The sequence below is a fragment of the Phascolarctos cinereus genome, unplaced genomic scaffold (assembly GCF_003287225.1).
Source record: "Phascolarctos cinereus isolate Bilbo 61053 unplaced genomic scaffold, phaCin_HiC Scaffold_4;HRSCAF=312, whole genome shotgun sequence".
Taxonomy (NCBI): Eukaryota; Metazoa; Chordata; class Mammalia; order Diprotodontia; family Phascolarctidae; genus Phascolarctos; species Phascolarctos cinereus.
The window spans coordinates 80,309,170-80,328,854 of record NW_027555847.1 but is presented as its reverse complement, the minus strand read 5'-3'; the positions used below and the strand labels follow the sequence as shown (position 1 = coordinate 80,328,854).

General features: G+C 38.7%; 1 protein-coding gene across 1 annotated transcript in view; it reads left to right on the top strand.

Annotated features, from left to right (window-relative positions):
• Positions 1–19,685, top strand: part of ADCY1 (adenylate cyclase 1) — a 354,989-nt gene that overhangs the window by 254,571 nt on the left and 80,733 nt on the right. The window contains exon 8 of the mRNA XM_020971543.2: positions 8,265–8,420. Coding sequence (XP_020827202.1) covers positions 8,265–8,420 — 156 coding nt within the window. The remainder of the gene's footprint in view (positions 1–8,264; positions 8,421–19,685) is intronic.

Below are 19,685 nucleotides of genomic sequence, written 5' to 3'. Positions count from 1 at the left end.
TGGGAGATAGTATCTTTTATGAGGAACAGAAAGGGGGCCAGTGTCACCAGATTGCAGAGTATGAAGGAAGAACAGGAATGGAAGGAAGAAAGGCATAAGAAGATTGGAAAGGTAGGAAGGTGACAGGTTATAAAAGGCTTCAAAAGTCAGAGGACTTCATATTTGATCCAAGAAATAATAGAGAACCACTGGACTGTTCATTCTGTTGTGTTTTACTTTAACCTGAGGTTCATTTGACAGCAGTTCTTAGCAATATGGTAGTGGTTATCAAAACTGGGTTGTGATTCTTGTGCTCTTGCAACTGGCAGAAACAAAATTGGATTTCCAACCTGCTGCTAAGTGAAGGATATTAAGGAAACATCTCATTTACAATTGCTCTACTGAAAAAGGACATTGTGCTTTTTTTTCCTGAGTATGTAGACCTAGAAAATGAATAATAGTAGCTTATGCCAATGAAAGGCATTCTGACTTTGCAATCACCATCAGATGTTCCACTAAGAAAGGTATTCCTAAAAAATTGAAGTGAAAACATGATGACTACTTAATATTAAATGATAATCAGATATCAAATAGTGTTTATTCTATGGTGAAAAGGAAATGTACCATTGAAATTATTTTCCAAAATATTTTTATTGGTATATCAGCTTCTAGCAGATTGCCAGAATTCTGGACTAAGGGCAATATGTAGTGATTTACTATAGATTATTAGTGGGCACTTTTTTTTTCATTGAATAGTAAGGGCTTTCAAATGACTGCTTATCTGATTCTAGTATGTAGCTAGTTACAAGCTATTTGTGACGTAAAGCTATATGCTATCTGTGATTCAGACATAAATAATAATATTAGAAAAATCTGTTAAAACTGCATCAAGTATATACATATAGGGTAGCTAGGTGGTGCAGTGGATTGAGTGCTAGGTCTGGAATCAAAATGATTCCTCTTCCTGAGTCTGGCCTCAGATACTTACTAGCTGTGTGACCCTGGACAAGTCACTTAACCTTGTTTGCCTCAGTTTCCTCATATGTAAAAAGAACTAGAGAAAGAAATGGCCAACTATTCCAGTATCTTTGCCAAGAAAACCCGAAAAGGGGTCACAAAGAGCCAGACATGACTGAAAAATGACTGAACAAAAATATACGTGTACATGTGTATGTATTTACACACACACATTCATTTGTGGTCCTTATCCTGTAAGAAAAAAAATATTTCTTCATTAGAAAAAAAGACTTTGAAGTCAGTATAAGAATTAAAAAGGGATCAAGAAAAAGAAAATTTGGGGATGATTTTTGAAATCTGTATTGATATTCTGCATTATCTCTGATCACCTAAAAACAAGAAAACAAGTGATCTGTTTGAGATGTTACTTAAATCCTCAAATATACAGATACAATGGCATCCTAGCTTTAGATATAAATGTAATATATATACATATATATACATATATGCACATATATTCATATTTAATGGAATCATAAATACAGTTCACTTTTGTTTTGCATTTTTATCCATAGGAGAGACCATTCTTTATCAGTGAACTATTAATAATATGAAATTGGTAGTGAAATCTAGTAAGTGCTTTTTTTGAAGACCCAACCAAAGCATTGTATAACAAAATTATATTTTAAATCCAATCTAAGATTTAATAATAATAACTAGCATTTATATTGTACTTTAAAATTGGCAAAGTACTTTTACAAATATCTCATTTAATCCTCAGAACAACTCTGTAAGGTAGGTGCTATTATTATTCCCATATTACAGATAAGGACACTGAGGCAAGCATAGACTCTGACTTACCCCGGGTCATGTAGGTAGTAAATATCTCAGGCAAGATTTGAACTCGAGTCTTCCTGACCAGTCAGCACCTTATACACTGTGCCACTTAATAAAGGATGCTTTGTAGAGAAACAAGTTTTCATATTTAGCACCCAAGCAAAAATACCAGAAAGGACTTTGTTAAATGTGAAAATAAACATTTCTTTACAAGCAAGGAACCCTGGGAGACTAGGGTTCCAGGTCATGTAGAATGTGTTTTGTTTGTGTTAATTCTTAGGAACATGTGTGTGTATGTGTATACATGTATATGTATGTATGATATGTGTCTATGTGTATGTCTGTTTTGTTAATGATTTCCCAAGTTAATGTTGTATGCAAAACATTTTACATAATAACATAAAGATTTTCTCTATCAAAAGGCAATTTCTTTGATTTGTGTTGTAATGAGATACTTAATCTCCTAATATGTGTTCTAAATTGTTCCATTCAATATAGTTTCAGGGAATTAGAGCCTTGTTAAATTGAAAGCATCACTCATAGCTGAATGTTGCAAATCGAATGGGTTTTATGCTAAGTTCCTGGAGCCAGTCAGGAACTGTTACCTTGGTGAGTTAGCCAAGGCCTGGGCTTTCCAGTGGGGCTCCATTTCGTTTGGCAGTCATAATAAGTGAGTTTAGACTAATAGCCCTGTGTTCCCTTAGTCCCAAAGAGGTAAAGGAGCCTAAGAATTGGGGTAATATCTCAGCTGTTCTATAGTTCAGGTTTTGACTAAGAACCCTCTTGATTCAAGACCGCAAAGGAGGAACCCAAATCTCCGAAGACAGAAAAACTAACCTCCCATGTACAAGGTCCTGAGAATGATTTGATGCTAGGTGACTACTGTCACCCTCATCTCCCACTCCACACCCCATACCTTATCAAAAGGGGAGATCTTAATGTATAGCATAATGAGTGGAATCATACTTTTTTACTTGTTGACTCGTGGCCTGTTGGTTACCAAGTATAGTTAGGATGAATGGCTTACAAAGGCCTCTTCTGCTCTAAAATGAAAATCTTACACTCCTAAGGTAAACATATATTTTTATAATAAATAATATCCACCAATGATTATAGGGAAAGGCAAGGTGGTATTCTAAAAGACGATAAATCTTAGAGTCAGGAGATAGAGGTGTGAATCCCATCTCTGCACTAAATATCCATGATAGATAGAACTTTTATGAAGTACTTACTATTTACCAACTGCTGTGCTAAGTGCTGGAAATGCTAAAACAAGAAAACAAAACAAACTCTACCCCCAACGGGCCTGTATTCTAATAGGGGAAGTCAAATTAAAAAAATTTAAAAAAAACCCAAGAGCTGAAAAGGAGGTAGAGGAGAGAAAGATAGTCCCTACATGGAGGCAAGGCAGCTGATGTGGGGGTGGAGTAGAACAGGTTCTAAGTGCAGGGAGCAGTGTGGCTAGTACTTCTCATGATATGATGGACTAGGCAAGGACTCACAAATTAGTCTGTAGGCTTCTTTGGGGGTATTCCCCAGGGGAGCAAGGCAGCCTGTGTGAAAGGGGAATAGTTCAGAGAGAGAGCTTTAGGTGAAGCAAGTGGCATGGCAGAAAAGCTGGACAGTTATTTGACCTTTGGGCCTCAGTTTCCAAAGTGTCTGATTGCATTTTTTGCTAAGTTGGGTATGGGGTGGGGTGTCAGCATATCTTCCAACACTCACACCTGTGATCCTAGTATCTTCTTATCTCAGCCAGAAGAGACCTTAGAGATGATCTGATCAACCCCCTAATTTATATCAATGCTGATGGCAGACTGTGGATTCTATTCTATCTCTTGGTGAGGAAGGGGGCTCCTCTATTACATTTTTATTGAGTTGTTTTTCAGTTGTGTCTGACTCTTTGTGACCCCTTTTGTTTTTGTTTTTGTTTGTTTTGGGGGGTTTTTTGGCAAAAATACTGGAATGGTTTGCCATTTCCTTTTCTAGCTTATTTTACAGATGAGGAAACTGAGGCAAACAGGGTTAAGTGACTTGCCAGGGTCCTACAGCAACTAAGCTTCTGAGGCCACCTTTGAACTCAGAAAGATTAGTCTTTCTGACTTCAGGCCTGGAGCTCTTATCAATTGTGCTACCTAGCTGCCCAGCTCTGTTACAGTAGATTGACAGCTACATAGCATGTGCATAAAGGTTGGTCTGTAAAGATCTTGCCTGATGTTGGGCTGGAAGCCAACATGGGAGCCAGGGTCATCTCCTTAATAATGAAAACTGACCATATAGCACTTCAAAGTTTAAAAAAAGTCTTTGCTTGTATTCATGCCTCTTCACAACCCTGTAAAGGAGATACCAGAGGTATTATTATTCTTATTTTACAAGTGTTCAGGGTAGAACTGAAACCAATCTCTTCCTGATTCCCTGATCCTAAAGATATGTAAACCAAGACTAGATAAGCCAGGAGTAGCATGGAAGGGATTTTTGCATTGGGTTGAGTTCTGAATCAGGTCATCTTTAAAGTCTCCCCCCAGCCCTAGGAGTCTATAATTGTGATGGGGCTACACTGATCCATATCTATTTCTTCATTTACTCATCAATCCGTCTTTCAAAGGCTTTGTTAAGTAGGTTGCCCAGGGCCACTATTGTGCTCTTCAAACTGGAGCCAGAAGCTAGCTTAGTCCTTATAATTGAGATAAGCAGACTGAACTATATCTGATCCCACAGCTGTCACCATTACTTAGTCCTGCAGTGGTATATGCTGGATGGGACTAGTGTAGCCACTCACTCCAGTTGAAACAAGTATCTATTACCTTTCCCTTCCCTTCCCTCCCCTACACACACACACACACACACACACACACACACACACACACACACACACACACACACACACACACACACACAAGCACCTCAAGACAAAAGCTTTAGTACCATTTAAGCAGAATCTTCCACTCTCTCTTTTCACTCACACAGTCTTTTGACATCCAATAAAGCTCTACACCCTTCAGTCTCCCTAGTTCTCTCCCAATTCTCTATTAACATTCCATTCTGTCTTCTCCAAGGCTGATCCCTACATCTACCACCAGATCCCCCACAACAATCTGCCTATTCCCCAGCACTCCTAAGCAACCCTGTAGACCTCCCTTCCCCAATTGTTCCCTTCTCCAACTGATAGTAGAGGAGTAAAAGATGGGGAGGGATCTTTCCAGTGCCGTGAATGCACGTTCATGACTCTCCTTCCCGTCTTGAAGCATTCTAATCAGCTCATAGGCAAGAAAGGCACTCATTTTTCCTCCCTTTGATGACAAGGGAAGCATGAAGTTGTCATTGCTGAAATGGAAACTTGACTTTTCCATCATTTTTCAATGCTCATTAAGCAGAAGTTGATTGATTTCTGATATGAATTCTCTAGACCCAGGGTCTCAAGCCTGCCATGGGCAGGCTATTCCGCTATAGGTTTCATACTTAGGTGTGAGACAAAGAGAATAATTAAAGTAAATAAAAGAATCAATATCATTCCATCATGCTGTGGATTGTATGTTATCCATCATTATTTACTAAATCAGTACCATATTCATCAATTGAGAGGAGAGAATAGGGTATTTAACAAGATAAAGAATAGCAGTAGATTTGAAATTATAAGACTTAGCTTCAAGTTCTGATTTTGCCAATTACCAGCAATGTGACCCCAAACACATCACTTGACCATGGTAGGGCCTCAGTTTCCTCATATGCCAAATGGGAAAATAACACTCACACTACCTACTAACAAGATAGTTGTGAAGTAAATGCTTTTTAATCCTTTAAGCGCTATGGAAATGAGACATTATTCTTTTCTGTATTTATTAATAGTATAGACTCCTCATGTTAAGGAATGACTTGGGTAAAAATAATGTATGTGAATAAGAATTAAAATGCCACAATAGTTTGATTAATAAATATCCTGGAAAGAACACTCCAATGTAATAAAATCTATATTAGGAATCCTCTCCAGTGGGCAGAGGTGCTTGCCTTGTGATTTCATTGGTAGAGCAGAATCCCACATGAAATCTATTCTACTAGCTCAGGCCAGCACCTTCTCAACTAGAGTTGCCAATAGCACTGAAGTACTAAGTCACTTACCCAGGGTGGTATAGTCAGCATGGAGCAGAGGTTGATGTTAATCTACAGTCTTCCTGCCTTCCAGGCCAGTCTGCTATGTGCAACGCTGCCTCTAAGTGAATTCTCACATAGCTTCCTTTCTGATTTCATTCTGTCAACCACCTCTGGTAATTGAAGCCCCAGACAGTAGCTGACTATTATATCCTGAGAGTTCTAATGGTAATTCTGAGAGATTGGAATGCTCTAATAATATCAGTCATGGGCCCCATATAGCACATCCCCAATATCAATCAGACATTTGATAGGAATTAGCTTTTACAAAGGCATATTTACTGAGTAAGTATAACAAGGACAGAAATTATGAAAAACATCTCCCCAGACTGGAAGGCTCACTCATCCATGGGCTGAAATTTGAAGCACAAAGGGGTACCTCTTGGCCATAGGAGTCATCTTCTTCCCTTATAGGGTCCCCACCTAGTTAGTTTCACCATGAGGCACTGAGTGACAGAGAAGTCACTCCATTGATCAGGTGGGACTGAGCTGCTGGACCACTGCACTGTGATCTGGGTCAAGCAGATTTCTTGGCTGCTACTTAAGGTCTTCATTGGATTCAGCTGCTGCAGCTACTGGCCGACCCTACTACCAGCTCCATTTGCCAGGTATCTGATGTCTCTTCCAGCTTTTCAAGGTTCATCTCTAAGTATGCAGTCATCTATGATCAGGAAAGAATAACCACAGTAGACAAAAGAAAGAGGCACTATTCATTCATGGATGCATGATGGCTGGGTGGGGGATGGATGTCCCCATCCAGTAACTCACATTAGTTATTGCTTTTCTTGCTTCCAGGCAAGAAAGACACCACTCACTCAAACATTTTGTGTCCACTCAATTCCGTCTCAACTTCTGTTGAGCCAGCTCCATAGACTCTGAAGCCAGTTAGAAAATTCTTTATCAACAACACAGAACCATTTCCTCAGTCATTCGTAGCTAAAGAAGGCTCATCAAGTGCCCATGTATTAAACTGGAAGTTAGTAGGGAATATTGCTCAAGCTTTAAGGACTAGGCCATCATTGGCCATTTCCTTATTACACCTGCATATCCCTTTATATTTTTTGTTCTCTTCTTTCCCCTCTCTCACCCTCCAGTTAACAAGCATTTATTAAGCACATGCTATCTGCCTTGACTATGCAAAATGCTGAGGTTACAAAGAAAGTAAAAAAAAATAAAATTAAAAAAAATACCAGTCCTAAGACTGACTCTAGGAAAAGGTGTAAATAGTACCTTCTGTGTTTCTGGCCACTGTTTCCTCAACCTGCTTTTTTCACCTTGTTCATTCATTCCACTTCATTCTAACCTATTCAGAAAAGGAACAATTTCATTATTGAGCTATGTTATTGGCTATTTCATTTCAATTCGTTTCAACTCAATTCAGCAAACATTTTTGAAGAATGTACCATTAACACTGCGAGATGCTGGAAGCATGGAGTGACACAGTGTTTGGATTTAGATATGACAGCCCCTCATGTTCATGGAAAGTCCAGTCTGACATAGGGATAAGACTTATACTGGAAACAGAAAACAATGGCATGCCATATATTATCCATAATAAATACATTAGAGACATAGGAAGAAAAATGTTACAATTGGAAGCACATATGTGAGCACATTTCATTGTGATGCTTTAATTAGCATATGTAGTTTAACTTTCTTAGCTTTTTATCTAGAGAAGTATAGATTTCTCTATAGATCTATACAGTTTATGCTTTTAAAGGTATTTACAGAAACCAGCAATCAGGTGCAAAGTGATTTTTAGGAGTGGAGAATAGCAATCCATTTAAGGGTACACAGCTGGATTGTCACCTCCTTACCTCTCTATTTTCCCAACTATTACTAGAGGCCTATTCCCAGAAGCTACAAGGGGAAAGGAAATGTCCCTTGTCAGTCATTTCTTGAAAGGTACCCTTTCACAGATTCCTTGCCAACCGTTTAGTCCCCTCCTCTCCATTCCCTACCTATGTATTTGAGAGCAATTTGAGCTTCACTCTGACTTTTACATACACCCAAACCATGCTTTCCTCTGTCCCAGCACTCTCACATGTTGATTTTATATTTTTCACTTCTTTTAGTATTATTTTTGTTAGCATTTAATGATATGTTTGTCTGGTATCCTCCTTCCTTATCTGACATTCGAGAAGGAATGTATCCATATTGCTTGTATGTTATTTTTGCTTCAGATGATAAGGTTTCTGACAAAGAAGTGTCTTTAGAATCCATTTTTGTTCATGGAGAGATTAATGTATTAGCTACCTACATTTTATCAATGTGATTGTTATGACTTATTTTAACATTTCTTTTTTTTCCTTTTTTCCTTTTTTTTTACCTCTTGTTTGTTTGCACAGATATTTCCTGGACTTATTCTCTCAGATATAAAACCAGCCAAAAGGATGAAGTTCAAAACGGTCTGTTACTTATTGGTCCAGCTAATGCACTGTCGGAAGATGTTTAAAGCAGAAATCCCGTTCTCCAATGTCATGACCTGTGAGGATGATGACAAGGTAGTACAGAGACTTCCAGTGGTCTGTTTGTGGGTTGCCCATTTCTGCTTCAAAGGGTAATAAATAGATTAGAAAGAAAAGGGAGAGCTCCTCTCTAGTCCACTACTCTATATGAGGTTTTGATCAAATATATTCATCTAAATTTAAAAGAAAAAAAAACCTTCAGGAAAGGGGATTCCAAAAATCTCTTTTAATAGTGTCTTAAAACATTTACAAATTTTCCCTAACTTGCAATTAGGAAGTTCTTAGTGTCCCTTAAATCTGAATTGCAGTCCAAGATGTGAGGCCCTTTTGTTGCAATTATATGGTTCAACTTGGTATTTTTCATGAATGTGGATTCAGTGTAGGGGTATTAAGAGGCTAATCATTATATCATTTAGCTGGAGTCCACATCTCACTTTGAATCTGGGAACCTTTAATGTCAAACTTGGGTCTAGATATCCTGCTTACCACTATTAACAGATCAGATCAACTAGGAATCATATATTGAAATAGTGAAATATTTGATTGGGACAGAACCATAAAGAAATGACTATAAAGAAAATTTCTTAGCTTTTATTTCCAAATTAATGTGTTATTGATTATCATTATTGATTCTTACCAGAGAAACTGAGGAAAAACAGCTTCTCTATAACTTGAGAGTCAAGTTGTGAAAGCTTGTTTAGGTTCAAGACTCTGTCTCTGGATAGCTAGAAGGTATCATTTGTTGTCCCTGGGGCAGGATACTTCAGTGAAAGACTGAGACTGTGCTTATTGTTGTCTTTCCCCTTGACTCATCTCAGCACTCCTGATCTTATAACCAGTTTCTTTCCCCTGTGGCTCCCAGTCATGCTGTCTCCATGTAGATGCATTATCAATGCATGGGGCATGGGGGGAGGGGACTTCTTCTTGTACTCTTTCACTAATAAGCTGACCAGAACAGAAAACCCCCTTGATTTCTTCTGTATTGAGGGGTAGGATGGGGTCAGGAGTGGAGAATCTCTCTTCTGGTCAGGGATTTTTTTTCTATGCTGGAAGGGTAATAAATTCCTTCTCCTAAGGGAAAGGAATATATAACATTCTAGGCCACACTCCTGAGAGCTGCCAGTTAATTATACTTATTATACTGTCTGAAGAAAAAAACAGAATGACAACAATACATATTATTAATCATCACACACTGTTTTAAAAATGTTTTGAATCATATCATAAAGTCTTTAAACTTGTCTGTTTAAATAAATCCATTTCTCTTATGCTTTCTTCATAGGGGGTTACTTTCCAAATTTTAAGTAATTGTTCTTCTTTAATCTTTCTATAAGTTATTCTTCAAATAATAGAACCCCAAATTGGACAGAACATTATGTTTAGAGGAAGATGACCAGGGTTAAAATCCTGCCTCCATGACTATAGACAAATCACTTAACTAGCTGTGTGACCCTGGGCAAGTCACTTAACCCTGTTTGCCTCAGTTTCCTCATTTATGAAATGAGCTGGAGAAGGAAATGGCAAACCACTTCAGTACGTTTGCCAAGAAAACCCCAAATGGGATTATGAAGAGTCAGATGTGACTGAAACAACTGAACAACAACAACAAAGTGAGGAGGTTTACTTATATGATGAATAATTTTTTTTTTCAGTTCTGAATGTTATAGTACTATAGTACTATGTGCTATACATAAAGTCCCTCTTTAAGTGATGAGCTCTAGAAAGACAGATTGATAGACTAATGGACTCCAATTCAGAAGAACTAGATCTGAGTCCTGACTGTAATTTACAATCCAGGGCCATGGCCATGGCCAAGACCTCTTTGGGCCTTCGTTTCTTCATCACAAAATGAGGCAGGTGAAGGTACACTGCATCATCTCTAAAGCCCCTGCCAACCATCACATTTTTTAAGATTGCTAAGGTCCCTGTGAAGTTGAGTATTGGTAGGATCACTTTTCAAGTATCTAAAATAAAGTTCAAGAGGTCAAACAAAATGTGTGAAGGTCACTTCAATGGAGGAGGCTCACTTGAAAGGAGTAGGAACTATTTTTCTCCCAGTGATGGAAGTATATCTTGCACTCTTTTGTCTCCTCTCTTCCAACCTGAGTGTCAGGAGAGGGCAGCAGATGGAAATCTGCTGGACTGTAATGTGCTAGATTAGGTTATGCTGGATAGGGAAGAATAGACCGAACTGTGATAATCAGAGGCAAGGTTAGGTTTATAGTCTCTCCCTCCCAACCCACACTCAAATGCCCTGTCTCCCCTTCCTCCAAAGAAAAAACCCCAATATCATAATTCAACCACTGGTTACCTATGGTATCACACTGGCAGCAAAGGTGGATACAGAAATTATTTTCATATGAGACTCTATCATTGGAGAGTATGTATAAGGGAAAGAGTATTGATCTTGGATCAGAGATCTGCTTTTATGCCTCACCTCTCTAGGCATGTGTCATGGAGCAAGTCATTTATGAGTCCTCAAATCATCTGTGCCTCAGTCTCCCTACTGCAGAGACATATGTACTACCTACCATTCAGAACTGTTATGAGGAAAGCTCTTTATAAACCTTAAAGTGCTAAAAAAATGTGAAATTACTATTAATGTCATTAATAATAATAATAAATCCAACATCATATAAACACTGGACAATATTACCAAATATAAGTTTTATTCTTCACTCCATAATCTACTTCTTTCCTCTCCCCTTTCTCGCAAGGACCTGCACAGAAAATATTTGGTGAAATTTTAATTTCACTTACCCATCTGGAAGTCCTTATCCTTAGGGATCCCATGGCTTTGGAAATAAGAGCTCCAAGCAACAAACCTATATTATCTAAGGTTCTACAACCTTTCCCTGGTGTGCTCTCAGCTGAAATGTCTTCAAAATTATTCCCCACTTCCCACTAAAACCTCTTGTTTACTAGCTGGCTTCCATTATCCCTATTCTGTCTATTAAAGTAATTGACAATAGAACAGGAATGATATCGGTTTAACCATCCCTGCAGTATTGTAGCCAGAAAGAAAAGTCCATTAACCAGAATAAATCCCTGAATGGCACAGATGTGTAAGGGACATAATTTTGAGCCATCTTTTATGTCCCTGGACTATTTCATTTCCTATTCTATTTTGCCAGAGTAAAGGACTTAGAATTAATATTATTTAGAATGATATAAAGGTATCAAAGTATGATGGACAGATAGCTGACTTCAAAACCAAGAAAACTCAGGTTCAAGTCATGTCTCTGGACACAACCTGGCTACATGACTGGGAGTGAGGTTAATGTTTAATTAACTCTATAAGTCTATAATTTGCAAGAGGTGCTGACCTGCATTGGTAGAGGGAGTCGCCTCACCTGGGAGTTCACTATACCAATAAAATCATAGATTTATCCCTACTGAAATATAATATAACCACATGTCATCCACTGATCCTTCCTCATATTTGCCAGTGGCTTTCTACCTAAGAGCAAAATCAAATGATCGCTGTTAATGAATGCGAACATGTATCAGTACAGTTGGTATTCAAAATATGTAAAGCAGTAATAATCTTTTTTATCATTTATATGGCACCTAAAATAGTTGTAAGTCTCTTTATAAAGCAAAACCTGCAAAGCACTTTAGACAGATTTTGTCACTGGATCTTTACAACAACACGAGTTAAGTGCCGTTATTATTCCCCTTTTTACAGATGAGGAAGCTGAGGCTGAGAAATGTTCAGCGACCATGGGGGCATACTGCTAGTATCTGGGTAACATTTGAACTCTGATGTTTCTGATGCCAAGTTCAACTGTCTATCCACTATGCCACCTGGTGAAGAAGGAAGATGTTTTAACATCCAAATTCCTCAGCTTCTATACTCAAATAGGGACAAAATCGGTATACAGTGAGATGAAATAGTACATTCTAGTCTATGTATACTCCTTGTTCTTACTCTTATTTACATTGTGATCCCCGTATAACTCTCAGATCTTTTTTCTGTTCTCTCTACACTAAGGTAGTCTTGCCCTGTTTAATATCTCTTTAACATTTTTTCCCTTGCCTCATATGCTAGGTCTTGTCACATAAGGTAACAAGAACACACAAAACACTTTAGGTTTTACAGATTCTTTACTACTTTTCCATTGTAAATGTATAAGTATTTCAATCCTTTACAATGTGTTCTTGAATCTTTTGTGGGTTAATCTGGAAGCCTCATTACTATATATCTTGTGAATTTCAAGCAATTGATTACCAAATCAACTTTTGAAACAAAATCCATTCCTATTTAGGGAGTATTGCCATTAGCCTTCTGCAGCCTGCCAGCCACTTATCAAACATTTAATCAGTGCTTTCCATGTTCAAGATGTGGTTGTAAGTTCTGGTAATGTTGAGATAACATTTAGAAGGAAGTAGTCCTTGCCTTCAAGTAGCTTTTGAACTATGGAGGGAATATATTGTGCACAAATATATGCAATGCAAGGTAGAATGTGCATGGTAAGGGCAAAAGAGACCCCCAAAGTGTTCTTAGAAAAATTATTTCACGGACATTAACCTAACCAGAAATTTAGGTATGCAATTATGGCTGGAAGAGACCAAGATGCTTTCACTTCATTTTCTGTGCCAGTAGATGGAGTTGTTATGTGACCTGATGCTTGACTTCTGAGCCATAGAGGAGGCATTTGGGAGCTGCCATAGCAGAGATCTCTGCCTCTGATTCTATTGAGAGATTTTGAAAAGTATAAAAGGAAATGGCTCAATTTGTCACTGTTAGAATGTTCCCAGTTAGCAGGAATAGTAATAGTCATTTGACTTTTCATTTTATAGTATTTAGTAGTCAGTTCTCAAAGCAAATTCACATCAAGTACTTCCTCTGAGAAGGTGGTTTAATAGTCACATTTTGATTTTCTTTTTCTCATCTTTTCACTAAATTTTGTGACTCTCCTAGAACCTACCACGCAGAGAGCTATATGCAATGGTACTTAAAGACATTTGGCGAATTTTTAATTTCACTTACCCATCTGGAGGCCCTTATCCTCAGGGATCCCATGGCTTTGGAAATAAGAGCTCCAAGCAACAACCTTTCTATTGCATTTGATATTCCTTGTGTCTGAAGAAGGTGGTCAATAAGATCACCAGTCCAATGTCACTTTCTACACTGGAATGTGGACCTGAGTTGGAGGGAGTAGAGAGAGATTTATAGGATGCTGGAAGTATCTATAACTGAAACTAACTTCTAGGACTGTCTAAGGGTTGAAACGTCAACTCATGTAACATATACTTGAAGAAAAATTTGTTCTCCAATATTCCCCAACAAGTGCGCATCCATCCCTTATTTAAGATGTCTAGTGAGGGGAATCTCATTAACTCCCAAGGCAGCCCATTCAAATTTTGAACAGCTCTGATTCTTTTTCTTTTAGGGAGAAGAACTTTGTTTCTCTCTAGCTTTCAACTTTCAGTGGCTCTCTGGAGTCATCCAGAATAAGTACAATGATAATAATTGCCAGCATTTATATAGAGCTTTAAGGTTTACAAAGCACTTTCCATATGTTAACCCACCTGGATCATCACAATAACCCCATAAAGTAGGTGCTATTATTCATCCCCATTTTATAGGTGAAGAAACTGAGTAGAAAATGACTAAAGGCCTTGTCTAGGGGTATACAGCTAATATATATTTGGGGTAGGATTCAAACTCAGGCCTTTCCATTTCCAGGTCCCAAGCTGTGTCCACTCCACCTAGCTACTTGCCTCTTTCTGATTTCCATGTGATGACAGACCCTCATTCTTTGGAAGAAAGAATGCTCTCTAAACCCTTTCTTCTCCAAGCTAACCATCCTCACTTCTCTCAGTGATTTATTATATGGCATGGTTTTGTGTTTTTGACCCTTCTTTGAATAAACTTTAAATTGTCAATGTCTTTCTATAAATTTGGCCCCCAAAAGTAGATCCAGTACCACAGATATAAAATATTGGGAATCCTGCACATTGGGTTGTCCATTACAAACTCCAGTGAAGCTACAATTCCCTATGATCTAGATACTATACATTTTTTGATGCAATGCAACCTGAGATTGCAAAGCTAGTACTTATATGACACTATTAGCTTTTCAATGCTGTATTCAAATCAAACTCTAGGGCCTTTTCTCCTGAACAGCTGTGAGTATATGGCTTCCTTATGCTACTATAGCAGGTGGTTGCACTCATCTTCTTTAAACCTTTGTGATAAAACTCAAACTGACCTATGCCTTCCAATAAAACTATGGAAATCCTCACAATCATGGCAAACTACGTCACTGTGCACTGGTACTTCTAAAACAAGGTGGCAGCAGCCAGTGTGTGTGTGTGTGTGGGGGGGTGATGGGAAGGGATAAGGATGGTCTGCATCACTACAAAGGTCTTCAAAAAGGTGCTTAGTCCTGGGGAAGCATAGGAGAGATCTTGGTTTAGAGCTGAAATGGACCTATGAAATTCTTTAATCCCACTCTTTCATTTTGCATTTGAGGATCAGAGAAATTGAGGATCAGAGGATTTGAGATCAGAGAAATAAAGTGTCCAAAGTCATACAGATAGTAAGCAGTATATCAGAGAATGGGACTTAGGTTCAACTCACAGGATCATAGATTACTGAAACTTAGAAGCCACGAAATCTAACCCTCCTTAATTTACAGATGAGAAAACTGAGGAACTGAGAGGTTAAGTGAATTGTTCTGAGTCACACAGCTAATAAGCAATTTGAACCAGACCTTCTTTATTCAAATTCTGCTACAACCTTCAGTATTCATGAGGACGCCAACTAACTCAGCCAACTCCTTTATTAGTTTCTCTAAGGTGAATGTGCCGAATTTCCTTCCATTATAATGGCTTCTGGTTTCTTTGATACTGAGAATGTTACTATCAATGCAGTTCAGTTTCTCTAAGAGTGTCAATTTGGTCATCGTACAAAGATTATACATTGAGTGCTGACAGTTAAATTAGTGTTTTTTAGTCAGCCTAAGAACTATGTGATGGCCTTGCCACCCTCTGCTCCTATATCTTGCATCCCCACTATCAGTATTGCTGAAATGCAAGGAGGGTACTCAGATCTGAGGGCCATTGTGTTCAATGGAATGGGAAATTGCAAAATGGAAAATTCAGGAATGTTTGGTCATGTAGCAGGGAAAGAAATATAGGAGCAAATCTAGGAAGTCACAAGGAGCTTCAGAGAAAGGAGAGGAGGAGGAGGCATCAACAGAATTTGCCGTTTGCCTGGGGCCCAATGCCTACTTTTAATTTTATTCTGCTTATACTGGACCAATTAGCTAGACTGTAGAAAAAGAATAAATAAGAAGTGTGGTATGGTGAAAAGAGCCCTAGATTTGGAGTCAGAAGAATTGGGTTTGAATTCTAGTGGTAAAATTCACTAGCTAAGTGACTCTGGTCAGTTTCCTATTCTGACTGTTTCCTCATCTCCAAAATGAAGTTAATAATACTTGTACTATCTACTTCACAAGGACATTGTCAGGATTAAGTAAAAAAAAAAGCTTATAAAATACTATGTAAACCTTCAAGCAGTATAGACACATGAGTTATTGTTAATATATTTCTACCTCTGTTCCCTTGGAAAAGGTTCTTATAGGGCTCAGCTTTGATTAGAGGATCAAGGTTATAACCACCTCTGTGCATGTCAGACTTAGCATTCAGATGTGGATAATGGAGTCGGGGAGTCTGATGAGCTGGAAAGCCGGGATGTTTGAGAGGACATCAACATTGATCAATCGATCAGCAGTCAACAAGCATTTGAAGTTCCCAGGCATGACAGGAAGGGTTTGTGTGCAGAGGAAAACTATGAACCAGGTGCTGGACTCATTGGGAAAGGAAGGAGAAAGTCTTGAGGGCTGGCAGATGACAGGGGCAAGGCATGTGTGGATATAGGAAAGCTTTTTAACCTGGGGTCCATATGAACTCAAATGAGGGGAAAACTCAGCTTAATTTTCAATAATCTCTAACTGAAATTTACCATTTCCTTGAATTATAATTTTAAAAATCATTATTCTGAAAAAATTATTCTACAGAAGACTATTAAAGGGATCCATCTCTCTCTTTCTCAAACACACACACACACACACACACACACACACACACACACTCATGTTAAAAACCTTTGGGATAGAGTGATAGAAATGGATGGATTGAATGCCAAAGGAAAAATGGTTGCTCAGTTATGGTGGCAGGAGATAACAGTGAACAGCAACGAGTCTTTTACTTTTATTCCTGGCCTATTATTCCAAATGTTACCAGTCTAATAGTGGAAGAAAAGGTACTTCTAACCTTTGAAACAGTGTCCAAAAAGACATTGTCTTTGGCAGGGAGCCAGGTTTCCATGAGTGCAAGGACATGGAAGGTAGTATCAGAGAACACGGTCAAAGGCTAAAGGACATTTGTTAACGTAAGGATAGGATTCAAGGGGAGCAGAATGCAGCAGAAAGGTTAACAGAAGGGGAGGGTAGACTTGGATGGAGATTCAAGAGCAGTAGGGCTAGGATGGATTGATGAGAGTGAGAGAATAGATACCAAGAGCAAATAAAGGGGAATCACAGGGATTAGGAGAGGAGAAGGTCAACATTTGTTAGGCATAGGATTATAAATGTCATTTGAGTGGTGCTATTGTGGTCACCGAGTTCTGTAGACCATGTCATAACCCCTTCCTCCATTCAATAAACCTCAGAGAATCCCACCACCTACGATATCAAATCTAAAATTCTCTGATGTTTAAAGCCCTTCATAACTTAGATTCCTGCCCCCAACCTTTCCAGTCTTCTTATATCTTAAACATCCCTTCACTCTTTGATCCAGTGATACTGTCCTCCCTGCTATTTTTCATATTAGACATTCCACATCTCAACTCTGGGCATTTTCATTGGTTATCCTCCATTCCTAGAGTACTCTCTTCCTCCTGGTTTCCCTGACTTCCTTTAAGTTCTAGATAAAATCCCACCTTCCATAGGATGCCTTTATTAATTGTAGTACCTTCTTTCAACTGATTATTTCCTATTTCTCTTCTATAATAGCTTGTTTGTACATAGTGGTCTGCATTTTGTCTCCCCTGTTAAATAATAAGATCCTTGAGGGCTGGGATGGGCCTTTGCCTTTCTTTGTATCCCCAGCCTTTATCACAGTGCCTAGCATACAGTAGGCACTTAATAACAGCTTATTGACTAACTAGGGGAGAATTTGTTTTCTCAGACTCCTGGGGAAAAGGGAGATCTGTCTGAGCATCTGAGTCAGTAAAAATACCTGATTATCGGATTTTCGCATATGTAAATGGAGGAGCCTATTCTTAGCTCCCAGTGATGGCAGTTCTGAGGTCCCTTGAAGGTCCTTTAACATCTTTGGCTCCAAAAGGCTTGGGACCTCTGGTAGTTCTTAGACCCCATTTCCACAAGTCCTTTTAGTGTTGTTTCTGGCTCCCAGAGACTTCGAAACTAAAATGTCAGTCATAGAAAGAAACTTCTCTATTGCCAGAAATCCACAGATTTAAATCTTCACCACTGCTGAATTTCATAACAAATGTATTTTTTTCAATGTCAGTTGTCACCAAGGTTATAACCTTTTCCTTGGGTTGGATAATGAACACATCTAACACAAATAGAAATGGAAATGATTGATCTTATCAAGCTCAATGTGCAATTATATTATGAGCTGTGTGACTTGCTACTAGGGAAAAATCCTGGAAATGAATGTTCAACCCTAGAGCTTTTTTCCTGCCTTATTACCATTCTCATTTCCTTTCCCTTCCTATAGATTGCTTTTAAGCTTTTTACGGTTTCTTGTCTTTGTTGAAAGGTCTGGGTTGACAGATGGAAGGTAGCCTATTTCAAATAGGTGGTTTACAGGCAGACACAAAACAGGTTAATACTTAACACTTCAACTTTAGAATGTGGCACACAGGGACATATGTACATTTATAATGGGAGGGAAAGGGGAAACCCTAATGAAATGCTTAACTATGAAGCTAGTTTTATTTCTCTCTCTTCCTTTGGATTTCTCTGCACATGGCCTATTGCTCTTTACAATCAGAGATTGCTTTGATAGATAGTATTTTAAAGAGTAGGGAGAGCAGCAGCAGAGAAATGGAGGAAAGCCAGAGGGATCTAATTATTCTATCTCCAGTTCCAGAAGCAAGAGGCTATTGGGTGATTGTAATAAATCTACTCTGAAAATAGAGGTACTTCAGATACCAAAGGTCTCAGACATTCTTTTGCATATGAAGGTGATAATAACAACATGCATACTACCTACCTCACAGAAGTATTATGAGAAAAGAGGGCCCTAATGTTCTATAGAAATGGAAGCCATTATTAAGGAGAGAGAAGCACAGGCTGATTTTCTAGCCCAGGAACTATAACTTCACATAACTCTCTAATATCAAGGATAGTAGCAACAAAGTGAGGCTAGCGCCTGGACCCAGAGCCTAAAACTTCTAAAGTCAGTAACGCGCCCCCCCCCAATCTACTTCTTTTTCCTGTTGATTTTTTATGTAGCACCTTGGGGAACCCTGTAACTCACCTGGTAGGACCCTCGGATTCAAGGTGTTTTATGTGTCTAAATCTGGGATGTGCTGAAGCCAGCTTATACTTGCTTGGGAAAAACAATCATAAACTATTCAGTGAGTACTTACACCTTGGAAACAGGCAAATATTTGCAAATCAGGACTTGGTTTATAGGTTTGTTGATTATCTAGATTTAAGGGAAAATGTAAATAATGCAGATCAAACTTAATAGTATGTCATTCAGAGAGCCAATTGTTAAACATCTACCATTGCACCACTGGTCTATATATCTCCTAAAACCATTGCTCAGAACTCCTACTGATGTGCTTGCCCTTAGTGGTCAGCTAGAGGATCCAATTAGTTCCAAGTTAAAGCATTTAATGAAAGAGCATAATAAGATAAGTAACAATAACCCACTTTGCCTGTATAATTGGGGTGTACGCTTCCACACATCTACACTCAAGAGTAGATTTACCCAGCGATCACATCCTGAGGACAATAGAGAGCATATGTAGGAGGCACCTGGAGTGAGGTATACACTGCAGGGCCCAAGAATTTAGAGCTGCTGACGTCCGCCAGTGGTGGCACCTTGTATTCCTGCTAGGCCTGCTCTCTGCCGGCCTCCTCCTCTCCTCTGGATACTGTTATACGGGCTGTTTTTGGCCAGTCGGCGTCTTCTAGAAGCTGTTCGTCTGAACGCTGCTAGTTGGGGTGTATAGTTCCTTCCAGACACATTCTGATGAACACCCCTTTACTGCTTTGCTGGATGCTTCATTGATCCATGGCTCATCTT